Consider the following 15,891-nt stretch of genomic DNA (forward strand, 5'->3'; position numbering starts at 1 on the left):
CTCCTTGAGTCTATTCTCCAAGCTGAACACTTCGACCATCCTTCACCCAGTATGTTTTACTGCCCCTCACCCCATCCTGACCACCGTCTGAGACTGATACCCAGAACATAAGAAGTACCAAGGAACATCAAGTGACGAGTTCGCATTCTGCTAACATTTTCATGTCATAACTTTCCCCACGATTTTCATGTCATGAAACCAATTTTCCACTGTTAGGTCAAAATTAAACTCAGAGTAGCAGTTACTCTAGTTGCTTCCACTTAGCTTCGAAGAGAACAAGGCAAATTAATAATTTAACAGACGTTTCTCTGTTTAGCAGAATGGAACTTTGATCAGATATTCCAACTTTGCTAAGCTTCGGATTCCTTACCTGTAAAAGGCAGATAATAGTACCCACCTCATGAGGTCTGATGAGGATCAAAATGAGGTATATAGTGCTTAGTGAGCGTCTAAACCCAACAAATCTCCAATAAATGAGCCTGGTTAACACTATTATGTTATTTCCTGTTAGTTCCCTCCCAGACCTCCCCACCATGCGCCCACCCTCATGATCAAGCCTTTCCATGCTTGTGATTACTTCACCCAGACTGACAGACCCAACAGTTCTTTAAACAAAGGGTCCCATTATATCCCTGGGCTAATTCAGCCTGAAATCACATCGTCATTTCTATAGATACCTTCAAAATGGTGTTATAAAAATGAAACATTTAAAGGGCACTTTGCTTATTGATCAGACCCTATGCATTGGCAGAGAGATATCTGAGGCCTGACGCAGTACTTCTGAGTCTCCTGTTAGTTTCCTTTGAAGAGAAGTACAGGGTAATTTCTCTGCTTCCAACCTAGTACCTCGACTACAGTCAGCTGCCTTTCAACCCACTGCCTGTTTGTGAGATGGGCCCTCTCCTATGCCAGGAACCCACCACTGGGCGTCACAGCCACAGCCTGCAGATGCAGCCGCTGTTTTCTAGGACTCCTTCTGCAGCTTGACAGGCACTCAGCATAATTAGCCTTTCATGACCATACAATGAGATGTATGAATATTCACTCAAGAAGAATAAAGACTTTATTTAAGTTGCCGCTCTACGGTTCAGGTCATGTTTTGTTGCCAAATTTATGTGCCAAAATTTTAGACAATAATTATGAAAACAACTTTCCATTTTAATTCCTCCATGCTCTTGCAGAACTGTTTTCTTTCTGCTTTTTGTCTTGGCTTATTTAATTCATCTTACTAAGAACCCTTTCTTTTTGCTAGTAAACTAGAAAGATACAATAAAAAAAATTCCTAGCCTTCTTCCTAACCACAAGGCACCTTGTGGAATACACTGGAAATCACTGGCTTAGCTCAACCCCCATCTATTATCGTAATGCCAGCATCCCGGGAGGTCTGGACCCGCAAAATGGATTTTTCTATTACGGGATCAGATGGGGCGGGCAAAGCTAAGAAATCTTTACATTTTACAGGAAATGTAAAATACAAACAACATTTCCATGAGTTTCATCCAAAAGTCACTCTACTTCAGCCTCTGTGACATTTTAAATAGATGGCACATGCCAGCAAATAACGTGAGGAGAAAAAACACAAACATATATACATATGCATAAATATATATTTATGTGCATACATATGTATGTGTGCGCATACATGTGTGTATATATGTAGAGTCTGCCAGCTGGTTTGATTCTAACAGCTTTATGAGTAATATCTTACCCCAAACACCCCAAACTTTTTAAAAGCAAAGATTTGAGGGAACATTAATTTCTAAGACAAGTATTGCTTCCTTTACCAAATATCAGCATTTTAGAGTTTTGCTGAAACTGGATTATGAAATGTAAATTTCATTGGTCAGCTTAAAAAGTATAAGCTGTATGGAAGAAAATAAATATAGAAAAGTTGTACCACTAAATAGGAAAACCCAGCAGTTTTAATTAAAGAAAGATTAAACTATTGCCTTTGTTTTTAGCAGCTGGACGCGTTAGCCAGGCACAACCAAGCTCTCCTGCGGGGCCATAACTGGCAGCTCATTAGGGATGTGCACAGCACTAATTTCAAAGCAAAGACAGGGAGACAGGAGGAGCGGGGCCACCTGGCCCCCAGAGGGTGGCCCATTCACATGGTGCTGGAAGGAGGACACGGGAATGCCTTGGGCCTCTGCAGGTGGGGTACTTTCCTGGTTTACCAAGAAAAGTCCACAGTCCTTCAGGCTTTTAGCTGCATGTCTTCTGTAGAAGCATCCTCAGGTTTTGAGGCCGTTGGGACCTCTGCAAGCTCCACACACCATGACTTTGCTGAGGTCAGAGAAAGAAGCAAAAGCAGCTCCCTTCTGCTCCCCTGAAAATCCAAGGTCAGCAGTGTAGGTGGGACAGGCAGGGAGCACTGATGGTCCAGGTCAGAATCATTCTCCCTTTCCATGTTTCATCACTGTTCATGCTCCAAGACTCCCTTCCAGCCTCCTAAACTCTCTGCGTCTGTTGTGGGCGTATACTTTCCTGGATAGCTCACTATTAGGTCATAGAAATGTGGAGTTTCAGAGTTAAAAAAAAAAATTTTGAAAATGACCTTGACCAAATAAAGGGAGCAGACCTGGCCAGCCAGGCTTTTGTGGGGTCAAGGGAGGCAATCAGAAGAATTATGAAAAGGAAACATGCAGAATTACCTGGAGAACCTGCTGCTAACAACTCTGTTCTGCTGACAACAAAGGTACGAGACAGGGACAAAGGAACTGAAAAATGGAGAAAAATAGGGTGAGACCAAATGAAAAGGCAAGAAAGGAGATCTCTGTAATCAGGGGATAGGACTGGATACCTGCTCTACCAACTGAACTACTAACATGAGCCCTTAATTCCAGAAATGCAAAAGCCTGCATGATGTTATATAAACAAAAAAGAACACACACTGCTTTCCAGGAAGAGAAATACAGGGAGGCTGAAGTCAGGAGAAATCCTATTCACATGCTTTTTTACGATCTCAGAAATCTCTTAAGCCATTAATACCCAATTGGGTTATAGCTCAAAACGTGCTCTTCTTAAGGACTTAAATCACAAATAGCTGCACAAAAGGGGAGCTCGATTAAGAAGGGGCCCAGGAGCACGGCCCAAGGCGCCTGTGCCAGCACCCGCCAGCACCCTTCTACTCATTCATCGCACAGCCCACAGCATCCCCATCTGTGGCAAGAAATTAGTCATTCAATTCATTTACATTCTTAATGAGTCTGATTGTCATTCTGACCGAATGCTTTGAATTGCTTTGGAATACTACGGAATTTCAAAGTATCAGAGGAAAGAAAATAATGACAGTCATACACAGATTTCCTGGGAATGGCAGACCAAAGTCATCTTCTTTGCTGCTCACTCAGACGGGGAGCCTAGCTCCGTAGCTCCGTCTGATTGAAAAGTCCAGTCAACACTGCCCTGACCTGGTAGGAGTCATATTTTCTGGGCAATTTTTTTTTTAATTGAGGTATAATTGACATATAACTGGGTAGGTCTTGATAATGGATTACTGTAGGATTTCTTCTAGGCAATCAACATTAATAAATAGAAATATTACCTTGAAATCACTGTCCTAATTGCATCTCTCAATGAATATACAGAATCGCAAATCCTAAATGTAAAGTCAAGTAAAATACTGGACTTTGTAATACGATGCTATTAATGAAATCCCCTTCCTCCTGGCATTTCCAAGCTAGGAAAAGCAGCTCCACAAGCTTTCTATGTTAAAGGCCTGCTCTTCAACAACTTTCTGAATGAGACTTAACCTTATATGAATCCACAGCTCAGTATAAACCAAGCTAATACTTGGGCTTCAAGAACCAGTAATCAATAAAAATGTACAACTCACTCTTCCAGCTTTCTTTTCAAAGCCACCTTATAAATCTGATTCTGCTGACCTGGGGTCATTTGAGATTGGTGGCAAACAACCCCAACACCGAACTGTCACACCAACATTTATTTCCTCTTGTGCTTTAGAGATTACAAGGCACCGGGGAAGTGTCATCACATTCTATTCCTACAATCACATGAGGCAATCTTGTTATATCCTTTTAATAATGAGGAAGCCAAAGGCCTTTCTCAAAGTCAGGCAACCCATATATGATGGAAGTGAGGCTGTAACCTGGGTCTTCTTGGTCTGGTTAAGAATCTCTGTCTTCTCACAAGCAGTAAAAACAGAAGGTCACCTTCAAGTTTACAGCAGACACCGAATAATTAAGGGGGGTTAGACAGGCCTGTGTTCAAACTGGGTGTTAGTCAGCAGTTGAGAATGGGGACACTGGCCCCTTTTACTCAAAAACCTGCCCTAGGATAGTGAGAAGATACCCCTGGGGCAGGGGGTGTTTGGAAATGTGAGTGAATTCTCGACGTTTCCCTGGCTTTCTAACTGTAGACATTGTGTAGTACAGTAAATGTGGACCGACGTCACAGAAACAGACTTGTCTGGAGATGTCCACTCCCCTTTTTAGACTGGTTTTCAGAAGAGACAATGTTTTTTTAGGACAGGTTATTTTTAAATTTTAGTGTTTGTAAAAGTTATTTCCTAGGACGGCATGTCATTTGGTATTTTGGCCACAAGGTGGCACTCCAGCACCTCTTCACCAGGATGCCCCTGTTCCAGCCTGGGTGAGGTAGCAAGGGCACACACACCACCAAGCAAGCAATGCCAAGAGTGGCCATTCGAGTCCTATCCCAGAGGCAAGCCAGGTGTCTGTGCCCATGTTCCTACTAGGACACTGCCTGCTAGCATCTTGTGCTCAGAGTACTTAGTCGACAGCCCATGGCACACCCACCCCTAGCTGGCTGACTCTACTGGGCAGCTCTCTAGATAAGAAGAGCTGACTAGAGGTAATCACTAGATATTAACAATCCCATTCATCATCAGGAAAATGCAAACTTAAAAACCTCCGGAATAGTTAACGTTGAAAAAACTGAACAATATCAAGTGGTGGATACAGAGCAACTGGAACCCTCATCAGGACAGGCACGAGTGGAACCGCTACAGCCACTGTGGAAAACCGCTGGGCAGTAGCTACTAGAGCTGAAATACCATCGTACCTGGTGACCCTGCAGTTCCACCCATACGTACAGGCCCAACAGAAACGCACACATGTTCACCAGGAGACAGGTACAAGAGTGTACGCAGCCAGACGGTCCGCCATGGCCCCATACGGGAAACTACCCCAGTGTCCAACAGCAGCGAAAAGAATGCATCGCTGCACCTGCACATGACGGAGCTCTACGCAGCGAAAGAAATAAAGCACAAGCACACGAGACCATGTAGATGAATGCGACAAGGACGACACTGGGTGAAAGAAGCCAGACGCAACATAATACATCGTGTGTAATTCCATTTACATAAAATTCGAAAACGGGCAAAACCTGTCTATGCTCAGAAGTCAAGACAGTGGTGGCTTCTGGGAGATAACGTCTGAGAGAGCCCGCGGGTGCGGGTTCCCAGGGGCTGCAGGCGTCTGTCTCTGATCTGGGTGCTGGTTAGCACGGGCGTGTTCAGTTTGTGAAAATTCACGGAGGTAAAATACTTATGCTTTCTGCAGGGTTTTTTTTTTTTCTCTCTCGGGGTTTTTTTTTTTTTTTTTTTTTTGTATATATGATATACTTCAATAAAAAGTTCAAGAAGTAAATAAAGAGAACCCTGGCAGGGACCGAGAGAAAGACGACAGTGGAAGGGCACTGCTTCCGAAAGCACAGCTCTGCCCTGGGAGGCGAAGGGAACTCACCTGGAGAGGCTGTCAGGGCCATTACACCATAGTAAGAAAAAGCACTGGCTTCAAACTTCATACCTTCTTTCCCAGCTTCTACTTCCACTTTCCCCTGTGAAAAGACAAGTGGAGCATTTTCAGTCCAAGTACGTGATTCTACATGCAAACCCCAGGCAAGAACTGGTCCTTCTTCAGATTTTGTCTAAATTCTTTTCCCAACAATCCCAAGGAAGTAAAGCCTCAGATAACCTTTCCCAGTTAGACGGGAGGGTTAATTCATCTTAAATATGGAAACCGGATTTGGCTGGAGATGCAGAGATGACAATAAAAGTGTGACGTTTAATTTCTGTGAATCCACTTAATGTTTTCGCAGCATCCTTAGTTCATGGATTCTTCAGGAGCCCTCCCAGGAATAAAAAGGTGATGCCCCGGTTCCATGAGTGGGACAACATTGGGACGGTTACCCACGCTGTCTTGCAGGAGCCCAAGTTGGAGCAGAGTCAGGTTCAAGGGTCAACACGGTTTGTGGCCATGGAACAGAGAAAATTAAACTGGCCCCCAGGGGTGGAACTCTTGTCTCACAAACACGGTCCCTTAACCAACTGAGCAGACATCTCGCAGACCAATCCCCTGTCATCCAGACTCCCAAGTCACTGCAACACCCTGGTACTTTCACCTTAAGAAAGTCTCCTTCCATCAGGACAAAACCTCTCCTAGTTTTCCCTTTCCTTCCTTTTCTCTAACTTGTCTACAACTTCTTCACTCTTATCAGTTCCTCTGGGACAGACTGACCATGCCTTACTCACCCCTCTAGCCTTAGAGTCCACCATAATCCCTTTGTGGGAGATGCTCAATATGCATTTTCTGGGCTATTAAAATACCCTAATAAGTGAGCTGCATGTCTAGATTTCTGAGCCAAGGGTCAGAAGGACTCTTGTTCATATTACTGCTAATTGCCTCTTCAGTCAAAGAAACCTTTATGCATCCTTTATAACAGGCAAACAAAAAAAAATAAGCTACCATTTACTAAAGAGGGACTGTGCTAACAATTCACAGTGCTTTTATTAATTCGTTTAATGCTCACAATTCTATGAAGCAGACACAATTATCCCCCTCTTCTAAATCAGGATTGGGGATGGGGCTCAGAAAGATTATCAAACTGAAGAACAAGCTCTTAACCGAAATGCTACACTAGGCTACCCACTAAAGCAAACTCTATTATTTTGATCACTCGCTATTATTCTATACTAAATTCCCAATTACGGAAGACCTTTCTCAAATCACTTCTTCAGAAAATTACCTGTTGTCTCTCTTTAAGGTTTTCCTTCACTCAGTGGATCTATTAGTTTTACCAGTCCCCAACCAATTCTCTTGCTGTAAGAAAGAAACTGAAAACTTCACCCGTAATATAAAATCTACCTGCAAATAGATGCTGAAAACCTGACCACGCAGAGTCCTAAAGCAGATGCTGTGAGGAGACAGTCCTTGCCCTCCAAAAGCTCATGGTCCAGCAGGTTAGGGGAAACACATGAAAATCAACGATACAAAGCAGTAAAGTTCTACGTGAGGGAACAGACAATAAGAATATAAGGAATTCGGAGGAAAAAAATTACTTCCCATTCTTATATAAAGACAATTTTATACAGGAAGGAAACCTCTAAGGAGGAGTAGGATTTGACTGAGCCAAGAGAAGAGAACACGGTGAAGAAAGGCCTGAGGTACAGGTCTGCACAGGGAAGATGGGCAAGATGGGTTTGGACAGCGGTTTGCTGAGATTAGACTATGGAGCTCCTTAAATGAAGGCTAATGAGGTCAGGTTCTTGAGCTCAGGAATATGGCTTCAGGAAGATAAAGCCTACACTTACACTAGAGTGGTAACCACAGGATTGGAAAAAGATCGCGGCGGATAAGGAATCAACAAAGTTTGGTGAAACCATCAGGGAGAAAGATGCGCAAGGGAGAGAGCGGGAGTCAGTAACCACGATGGAAGTTTGCTCTGAGTGACCTGAAAAATGAGGACCCCTCGAGCAGAGATGGAAAAGGTGGGTTGATCACTGGTGGGGCCAAGAGGAGAGGACAAATTTCCTTTAAGAACAAGGCCTATTGAAGAGTCCATCAAAAAGGCCAAACTGAAGAATAAAGGTCAGGAGAAAGGTCAGAACTGGAGATGGAGATCTGCGAGTAGATAAGACAAAGTGAAAAGAGGGAAGGACCAAACTGCACGCAGCCCACGAACAAGAGTAGGAGGGAAAACAGAAACCAGTGAGACCGAAGAAAAACAGACTAAAGTAGAAGTGGACAGCTGTGTCACCATAGCAACGAGGAGAGGGAAGAACCTCGGGAACGAAGGGATGGTCAGACCACTGAGGAGGGAGTCACCGGTGGCCGGAAGGAGCATTTTCCTGAAGAAACCAGACAGCAGAGGGGAAGGCAGAGCAGGAAGGAGAAAGCACAGGCAGCAGGTCTTCAAGGAGAGAAAGAGAATCAAGTGAGGATGGAACTGGGGTCAAATGACGGCTGTTTAGGGCTAGGGAATCCAGTGGGCACATGAAAGCAGCGAGAGAACAAAGTGTGGAGGGAGAAGAGGTGGTAACTAAGAGAGCAAAAGCCAAAGGCTGGCAGCGAAGAATGGGATGCAGGGGAAAGAGACTGACCTCAGAGGAGGCAGAGTCCCATTAGAGGAGGGGAAGAGGAGGACGGTAGGGACACACTATGCAGAGATGGTGAACAATAAGAACAGAAGTGCCTGATGGTATAAATCTTCTCAACTACGCATCCATTTCTTCATGAGCTGATCCTTGAATTTGTATTACACAGTATAATAGTATGTATAATGCTATTTGAAAATGTCTGTCTGTAGTTGTAAACTCAAAAGTGGCTACAGGACCATCTCATAACTTCAATTTCTATGCAGAAAATCAGGAGGAAAGATCAAATGCAATAATAGAGCCTCATGATGACTTTCATCTTTATGAAGCTCTAGTTGACCTGGATCATTTGTTGTACAAGGTATAGCGCCTCTTGTGTCCTGTGTCCCTGCGAATTGTGTCAGTTCACAATTCTTTTGTGATCAACTGTCAGAACCAGCAGGGCGACACAACAGTCATTCCCCCAAAAAGATGGAGACTAACAACATGTGGTCTACCTCTCGGAAAGGACGGTTCCTGAGGCAGGACTCATGATTTCCATGCTCCGAACCTCTGCCTAGTAAATTCAAAGGCAGAGATTCCCTTGCTGTACACTTGGGGTTTAAAACAAACAAAACAAACAAACAAACAAACAAACAAACTGATGTCTGGCTCCCTCTCCCAAGCATTCTGGTGTAACTAGCATGGGGTGCAACCTGGCAGTAGGGTTTTAATAAAGCTCTCCGGGCGGTGCTAGCAGACAGCAAAGTTTGGGGTCATGGCTTTAAGGCTCTGTTTGTGAACAACGGTCCACCTCTGGCACCCCTGTGTACCCTGGCCTCTCAAGAAGTGCCCCTCAAGTCACAGGGGCTGTGAGTCTGCTAATTCAATAAGGACAGCTGCACAAAGAGTCAAAGTTCTAGACCTTCGCCATTTCAGCTGATCCCTCTTCTGCATGAGACAGGTGCCCAGGCAGGGAACGATCAGCTTCCTTCCTTCTGGAGTCTACCTGGTCTAGAGGCATCGAGCCATAAGGCAGATATACCAGGTCATTGGTTCCTAGATCTGTGCATGCCAAGAACTGGTAAAATGCACCACCATCTTCAATGCTGGAGACAGAGAGAAGGTTGCTAAATTTTTAGTTCATAAAATATATATTTTTAAAAACAGCTATCTGCTGTTACTATCACGTCATAAAAGATCAGACATTTTAACCCCAAAAGTATAACTTCAGGATAACAGAGGTCTCTATTCTGAATACACATAACTTTATGAAGAACTCACTCTGTCTTTTATTTTTCTTATTTTGCCTCAAACTGGTGAAAAGTTTGTAAAGTATCACCAATGAGGAACCATTGACTAGATTAACTTTACTTCATTTATAAAACTGCAGATTACAGGATCCCCGTGGTTCTTTCAGTTCTAACATTCTATGATTCGATAATTCTAAAACCACCCTGCCCTATGTCACTCTCTATAGGAGTGAAACTTTACTGGCAGGCAAGTCTTAGAAACATCCAGTAAATGTCTTTTTCATTTGTGTGTCAATGGCTCCAAAAGTGACCATTTCAAATAACCCTACCAGTACACAATTAGGTCCGCCCATGACGAAATGGCTTGCTTGGCTCAAAATCAATCAGGCGTCTTCTTAGATAATGGCTTTTTCCATATAAGGAAGGCACTACATATCAATTTTACTTTTGAAACATCCACAAGTTTACTTTACTCCAGCATATCACCAAAAAAAATTGGGACGGGGCACACTCCCAGAGGGAGCGAGGGCATCATGCCGGTGAAATGACAGAAGAGGAAGAAGGCCTCGCTGTTGCCAGTAAGGCTGGCTTCCTGAGCAAAGTTACCATCACAGAATTCTACCCTTCTTTGGAGGAAGGTACTAGATAACTCTTCTCAAAGTTTCTAAGCATCCACAAAGTACTAAACGGTTTCGTGCTGCATCTGGCCTCAGGGTGGTAGCCTATGCTTCTGAGTTGGCACAAACTAGGTCAAGTCATCAGCGGATGTCACGGGGTCATGGAGACTGAAGATGTCCACTGAGCATCTACTGACTCTCCTGCTTGCTCTTGAGGGGTTTTTTTGTTTGTTTTTTAAATGACCACCACAAAGTAGGCAGTGGGGCTTGACACTGAAGAGGTAACTAAAATACCAGGGACCCAAACACCAGATTATGTTCACCAGCACTGCCAGCAGCCCCAGTAAGAGGGGCAGCATAACCTAAAGATGTCTGTTCATGGGACTTGGGTGACTCTGGCACTCAAACATTCTCCAGCAATATTTTTCAATCTGGAGCCTGCGGATGTAGTCCTGGGACTTTGCAAGTTTGTTTCACAGATGTTTAAACTTTTTAAAAGATCTCTGATGGTCAAAAATTAATTTACACATATTTTGAACCACCTGGTTGACCGTCTTCTAATCAAGTGCTGCCACCAGATGTCAGTGCCAGCATTTGCCTTAGTGTTCTCAATCACATTGCCAAGAAGTTGCTACTTGAATCTCCAGGGCTCACCGAGCCTTGCTATTCCATCTTGTTAGAAATGCAGCATCTCAGACTCCATCCACTCCACGCCCGCTGAATCATAGTTTGCCTTTCAACAAGATCCCAAGTGATTCCTAAGCACATTAAAGTGTGAGAAGCACTGAGCTGAAGAGAAGGAAACAGAGGAGGACTAAGCATATAAATAATTCAGTCACACCCAGTGGAGGCCAAATAATAGCAAAACATACTGTACAAACATTCAAAATAGCTCAAATTGAGCAAAGGAAGGGCTAAAGGATTCAGTCATCACTGGGCACATGGAGACCCTGGTGTACTGAATGCAAACGAGCCAGCACTAGAGCTCCCTCCACAGGACTGGGACCAGTGGTGCTTTCCCATCAGCCAAACAATGTCATTTACACATTTAGGACATAGTATTAATTGCACATTTGTTTTGGTTTGTAGTTGTATATGAGAGTTCTAAACAAAAGGAGCGTATGCCTAATTTTATATTTACACGTATTTAAGTAGAATTTTTAAAAACTAGGTCAACACTGGGTGTACAAGTAATTTTTTTTCTTTAAAATGGGTGTTATTTGTACTTGACTCAAGATTAAGGATCCATTATTCATTGGGACACACAGACCCTGCAAAACTTACAAATCCATGAGAAGGTTTGGTAGTGAAGGCTTAAATTCCTCTCGCAAGTGAAATGTCATTCAGTATTGCCAATGGCTGTATAAGTTCTAAGACGCCACCTCTACAAAATTATGGATTTCATTCTGTAGGTAAAAACCCTTTTCAAATCCATGTCAGCAGTCCTAAAAAGAGTGTGAATGGGGCAGCTAAATAACAAAAAATCTGAGGTATGAACTCAACAAGAAAAATAAGAGGAAAAAAATGTGTCTTTTATCGATTATATAATTGGCAAAGAAAAAAGCTATTCCTTTTGTTTTCCTATTATTCTTTATATTTACTGAAGTCATAATGTGATAATGTGCTATGGAAGAGCAATCACATTTATTTGCTTATTTAGACATTTTACTCCCATTTCTTCAACAAATCCTTCATTATGAAATACCAACTATATGAATTATACAGTGATCTATTACTTTTTAATTGTGTATTAGAAAAATGGTTTATAATAGTTACAATTACTTGCGTACACTGTGCATTTTTACTTGACATATTTTTGAATATGCTTTCCATTTCTTTCATTACTATACAATGATCCCTCATAATATCTCAATTTGATTAGCTTAGACAAATGGACTATTTCTATTATTTTAGAATACATAGATTTCCTATATAAATTTATTTGCATAAATAGCTTTATAAAAACAATGGTTTCTTTAGATGCACATATGTGAGGAATTGTATGCACTCCCAAAAGGAGGCTGCCAGTTTAAGGATATGATCGGTTTTACAGCACCTTTTCTCTTTTGTTCACTGTTCGCTGTGGATCTTTACAAAGATTTTGTTTTCTAAAATCAAGAATGGATGCTTAAATTTGTCAACTGCCTGTCTGGTATCTATTGATAAGAGCATAAGTCTATTTTTCTTTACTGCTTTCTTAATTAACATGGCATATTTGTATTTCGTTGTCCTTATGTTAAACTAAAATAAACCTAATTCAGTCAGTCACAGTGAATAACTAATTCTCTGGGTATGTTGTTCTCTAACTGTTCCCTTTGTATTTAGGAATTCTCCATCGATGTTGACAAGTGAGATTGGCCCATGTTATCAGACTTTACATTAAGTCCATATTAGTCTTAAAGGATACAGTTGACTATTATACCATTTGTTCTATTTGTATAATATAGAAATGGAGTTCATTAAAGTTTCATTTATTTGTCAGATGATTCCTTTGATTCTAGCTGCTTTTTGGGGGGCAGGGTATTTTTTTCCTCTTTTATCACATTAATTATGCCAATAGAATATTGATTTTGTTAATCTTTTGAAAAGACCAAATCTTGATATTTTTATGGTTAGGCTTTTTCATTTAAAAATTAATTTTCATGACAATCTTTATTATTTAATTTGTTGTTCTTTTTTGGTTTGTTACTTTGCTTTTTCTAGATAATTACAGACATCTACTTTTAAAAATTTTAGTACTCAGGGGAATACAATTTCTTAAAATGGATATACTGCACATATGGTGTTTACATTATTTAATTATAGCTTTTTATGATATCCTATATGTTTTATGATATTCTGTGTATTTTTTCCCTAATTCAGTTGCTACTTAGGGTTTTTAGTTTGCCACTAATGCTATATTCTTAATGACATATTTATTTATTTAAATAGGCAGTACATGCACATGGTAAGAAATTCAAATTCAAGGGGAGGAGTAAGTCTCCCTTACACCCTGCTCCAAGTCCTCCAAGGCCGCTCCTTAGAGGCAACCACTGTTACCAGCTTCTTGAATAACCTTCCAGAGATAGTTCACATGTATGTGTGTGCGCACGCGTGTAGAAAAAGGAAAAATGCACCTTTTCTTCTACACGAATAAGATCATGCTCGCTTCTGCACCTTACATATAAAACTTTTGTTAAGAGGATTAATCACAATTTTGAAACAGCTTAGTACTTTTCAATTATGCATTTTTATTTCTAATTTTATTTCATTATGATCTATGCCAGTGGTTTTATGAAACTTTCTGAATTTACTAGCAGCTACATGTGACCGTCAATGATTAATGTTTACAAAAGAGACATAAAACTGTTTAATAAGTATATTTCTCTGACTTTAATATTCTCCAAATTTGTTTATTAGTTAATGCCATTCAAAAGTCTAACATTGTTACTTGGTATGCGTGCTCTTTTATGATGGTGGGAAAAAATTTCCACCAAACTTATGTTGCTATCCATTTCTACTTTTATATATGTATTTTGTTATTTAAGGCATGTAAAGCCGATAGTTTTCTTTCACTATTTATTGTGCCTTTATCACTGCCCTAGTGGATCCCCCAAACATTTTAGTCTAAAAATCTACTTTTCAGCTGTTGAGTGAGAATCAACTGATGTTCACATAGGATAAGCAGACAATAAAAATTAAAAAAAATGAAAATCTACTTTTTTGGATAAAACTTGAAGTTGCAGCCTTTTAATACATATGAAGTAGGGGATATGTGCCTGGCAACTCATATCCCTTTAATTAAGCTTGCTTAAATCATTTGCTTTGAATAAATTAGACTTTATTTCATCTAAGGCTTAAACTCGAAGTGATATGTTTCTATTTATAATTATATTCCAAACATCAATTACTAAGTAGTTTTCTGGCGTCTAAAGAAGAGGGAAGATCCTCAGCACTGGGGCCAGGAAGAGAAAGCAGATTCTGATTTAACGTCCTTGAAACGCAGTGAAATGTGCTCTATAACTTATATTATATAACTGATATTTTAGAGTGGAATGTACTTTGTAAACGATGAGAGCTATGCTAGATTGAGAGAGTATTATGGTATTTCATTTTGTTATACTCTGGGTACCTCGGGTTATTGGCTAGCTTGCAAGAACATGATTTTCATCAAACTATAGTTTAAACATCTCCATAAATCCTTTTAATTCAGCACTTACACTATTTATAAAACCCCCATGACATCATCAGTTCAACAGTTCATGAAATTTGTCACATTTATATAAATATACACATCACATAGGTATTCCAATGCAGGTACATATACATAAATATCTTATCAAAAATATCTTTATATAAAGATTTACTTGTAAATGGACAGGAATTACGAAGTCCCTCGTCCATAAAATCTATTTTAGACTCATAAGCCAGGAAATGGCTTTCTTATATATTGATGGAGCACAAATGGATCACAACTTCATAAATGCTAACTATATAAATCGACAATTGAAAGCCACATAGTTTCTAATATTACTACTGAAATTCACAATGTCAACTCTCAAAGTTGTCCTAAGTAACCATCTTTAATGTAATTCAAAGTTTCTCTAAGTTTAAGGAATATTCACATCTAGCTTTTGAGAAACATGAATATTTTATTCCCTCACTGCAGTAAATAAATTCCCAGCAACTCCCTGAGAGTTTCAAGTTTGTCTACCTCTCATAACAGAAAAAAACAATTCAGGGTTGAAGGAGACTAAGGTTAGTAGAAGAATCAGAGCACTGAATCAGAAAACCTGCCAACAGAAATTTCCAAAATAGACTGTATGAAGGTGGCATATAACCAGTTAACCCACAGATTTTTATACAGTTTCTCACTTCTGCTTCAAGATGCCACAACATTATCCAAACATAGAGCATGAACACGGCACTTTCCAGAGTTTCTGACATCTAGACATCTGATAAGAGTTACTTTTAAATAAAAAGAACCTTTTTTCATTCACCTAGATAATTAGGATCCTGCTGGACTCATGTAAATTTTAGAGCCTATCACTAATTACACTCTCATAATAATACTTCCAATTCATATCTGGGAAATAACCAAGAAATATGAGAACGCTTAAAGGGCTTAGTACTGAAATAAACTCAGATTTCCTATAAAGTAATTCTTCAATAAAGAAGTACAAGAAGTCAATAAAACTAGCACTTTATTCATTGTAATGCTCATCTTGGTCTCTAACGCCAAGGACAGTGCTCTACTAAGCGATACTGTGATTACAAGGGCCTCCTGTTATCTCAAACACCAAAGCCCCTCAAAAAGGGTTCAGACAGGATCGACTTTCCCACCTTACACAGTGGATTATGCTATCGTGAGAAGGAATCAAGTTACCATTGCCATGAGAAGCTGTGATTATCACATCAGTTCCTCTGCAAAACAGTCTGGTTAGTAACCAGGAATAAAAACAATAATAAATGGATTATTTTGATAGTGTTGAGGGAAGAAATAGTGAGATAGCTCTAGGAAGCTATAAAAGACCATACCCTAATGAGGGGTAGGGTTGGGGGGAGGGGTGGAATGATAAAAGGAGGACCCAAGGAACTCAAAACACTTAAATTTCAAATGCCCAGACAAGATTTAGACATGTACAAGTAACTCCCCAAAGTCTTCAAAAAATCCTAACAACTGAATTCACTATTCTTTATTGGA

The 15,891-nt window shown here is 40.5% G+C and overlaps 1 protein-coding gene across 2 annotated transcripts in view; it reads right to left on the bottom strand.

Annotated features, from left to right (window-relative positions):
* CNNM2 (cyclin and CBS domain divalent metal cation transport mediator 2) overlaps positions 1-15,891 on the bottom strand; it is a 123,483-nt gene that overhangs the window by 3,435 nt on the left and 104,157 nt on the right. Inside the window, exons 5-6 of one of the 2 annotated variants that reach the window (XM_015596342.2) lie at positions 5,730-5,823; positions 2,655-2,720 (exon numbers count right to left, since the gene is read on the bottom strand). In XM_015596342.2, the coding sequence (XP_015451828.1) occupies positions 2,655-2,720; positions 5,730-5,823 (160 nt within the window). The remainder of the gene's footprint in view (positions 1-2,654; positions 2,721-5,729; positions 5,824-15,891) is intronic. The other variant, XM_006920898.3, reaches the window with a different exon arrangement.

This window comes from Pteropus alecto, unplaced genomic scaffold (genome assembly GCF_000325575.1).
Source record: "Pteropus alecto unplaced genomic scaffold, ASM32557v1 scaffold177, whole genome shotgun sequence".
NCBI lineage: Eukaryota > Metazoa > Chordata > Mammalia > Chiroptera > Pteropodidae > Pteropus > Pteropus alecto.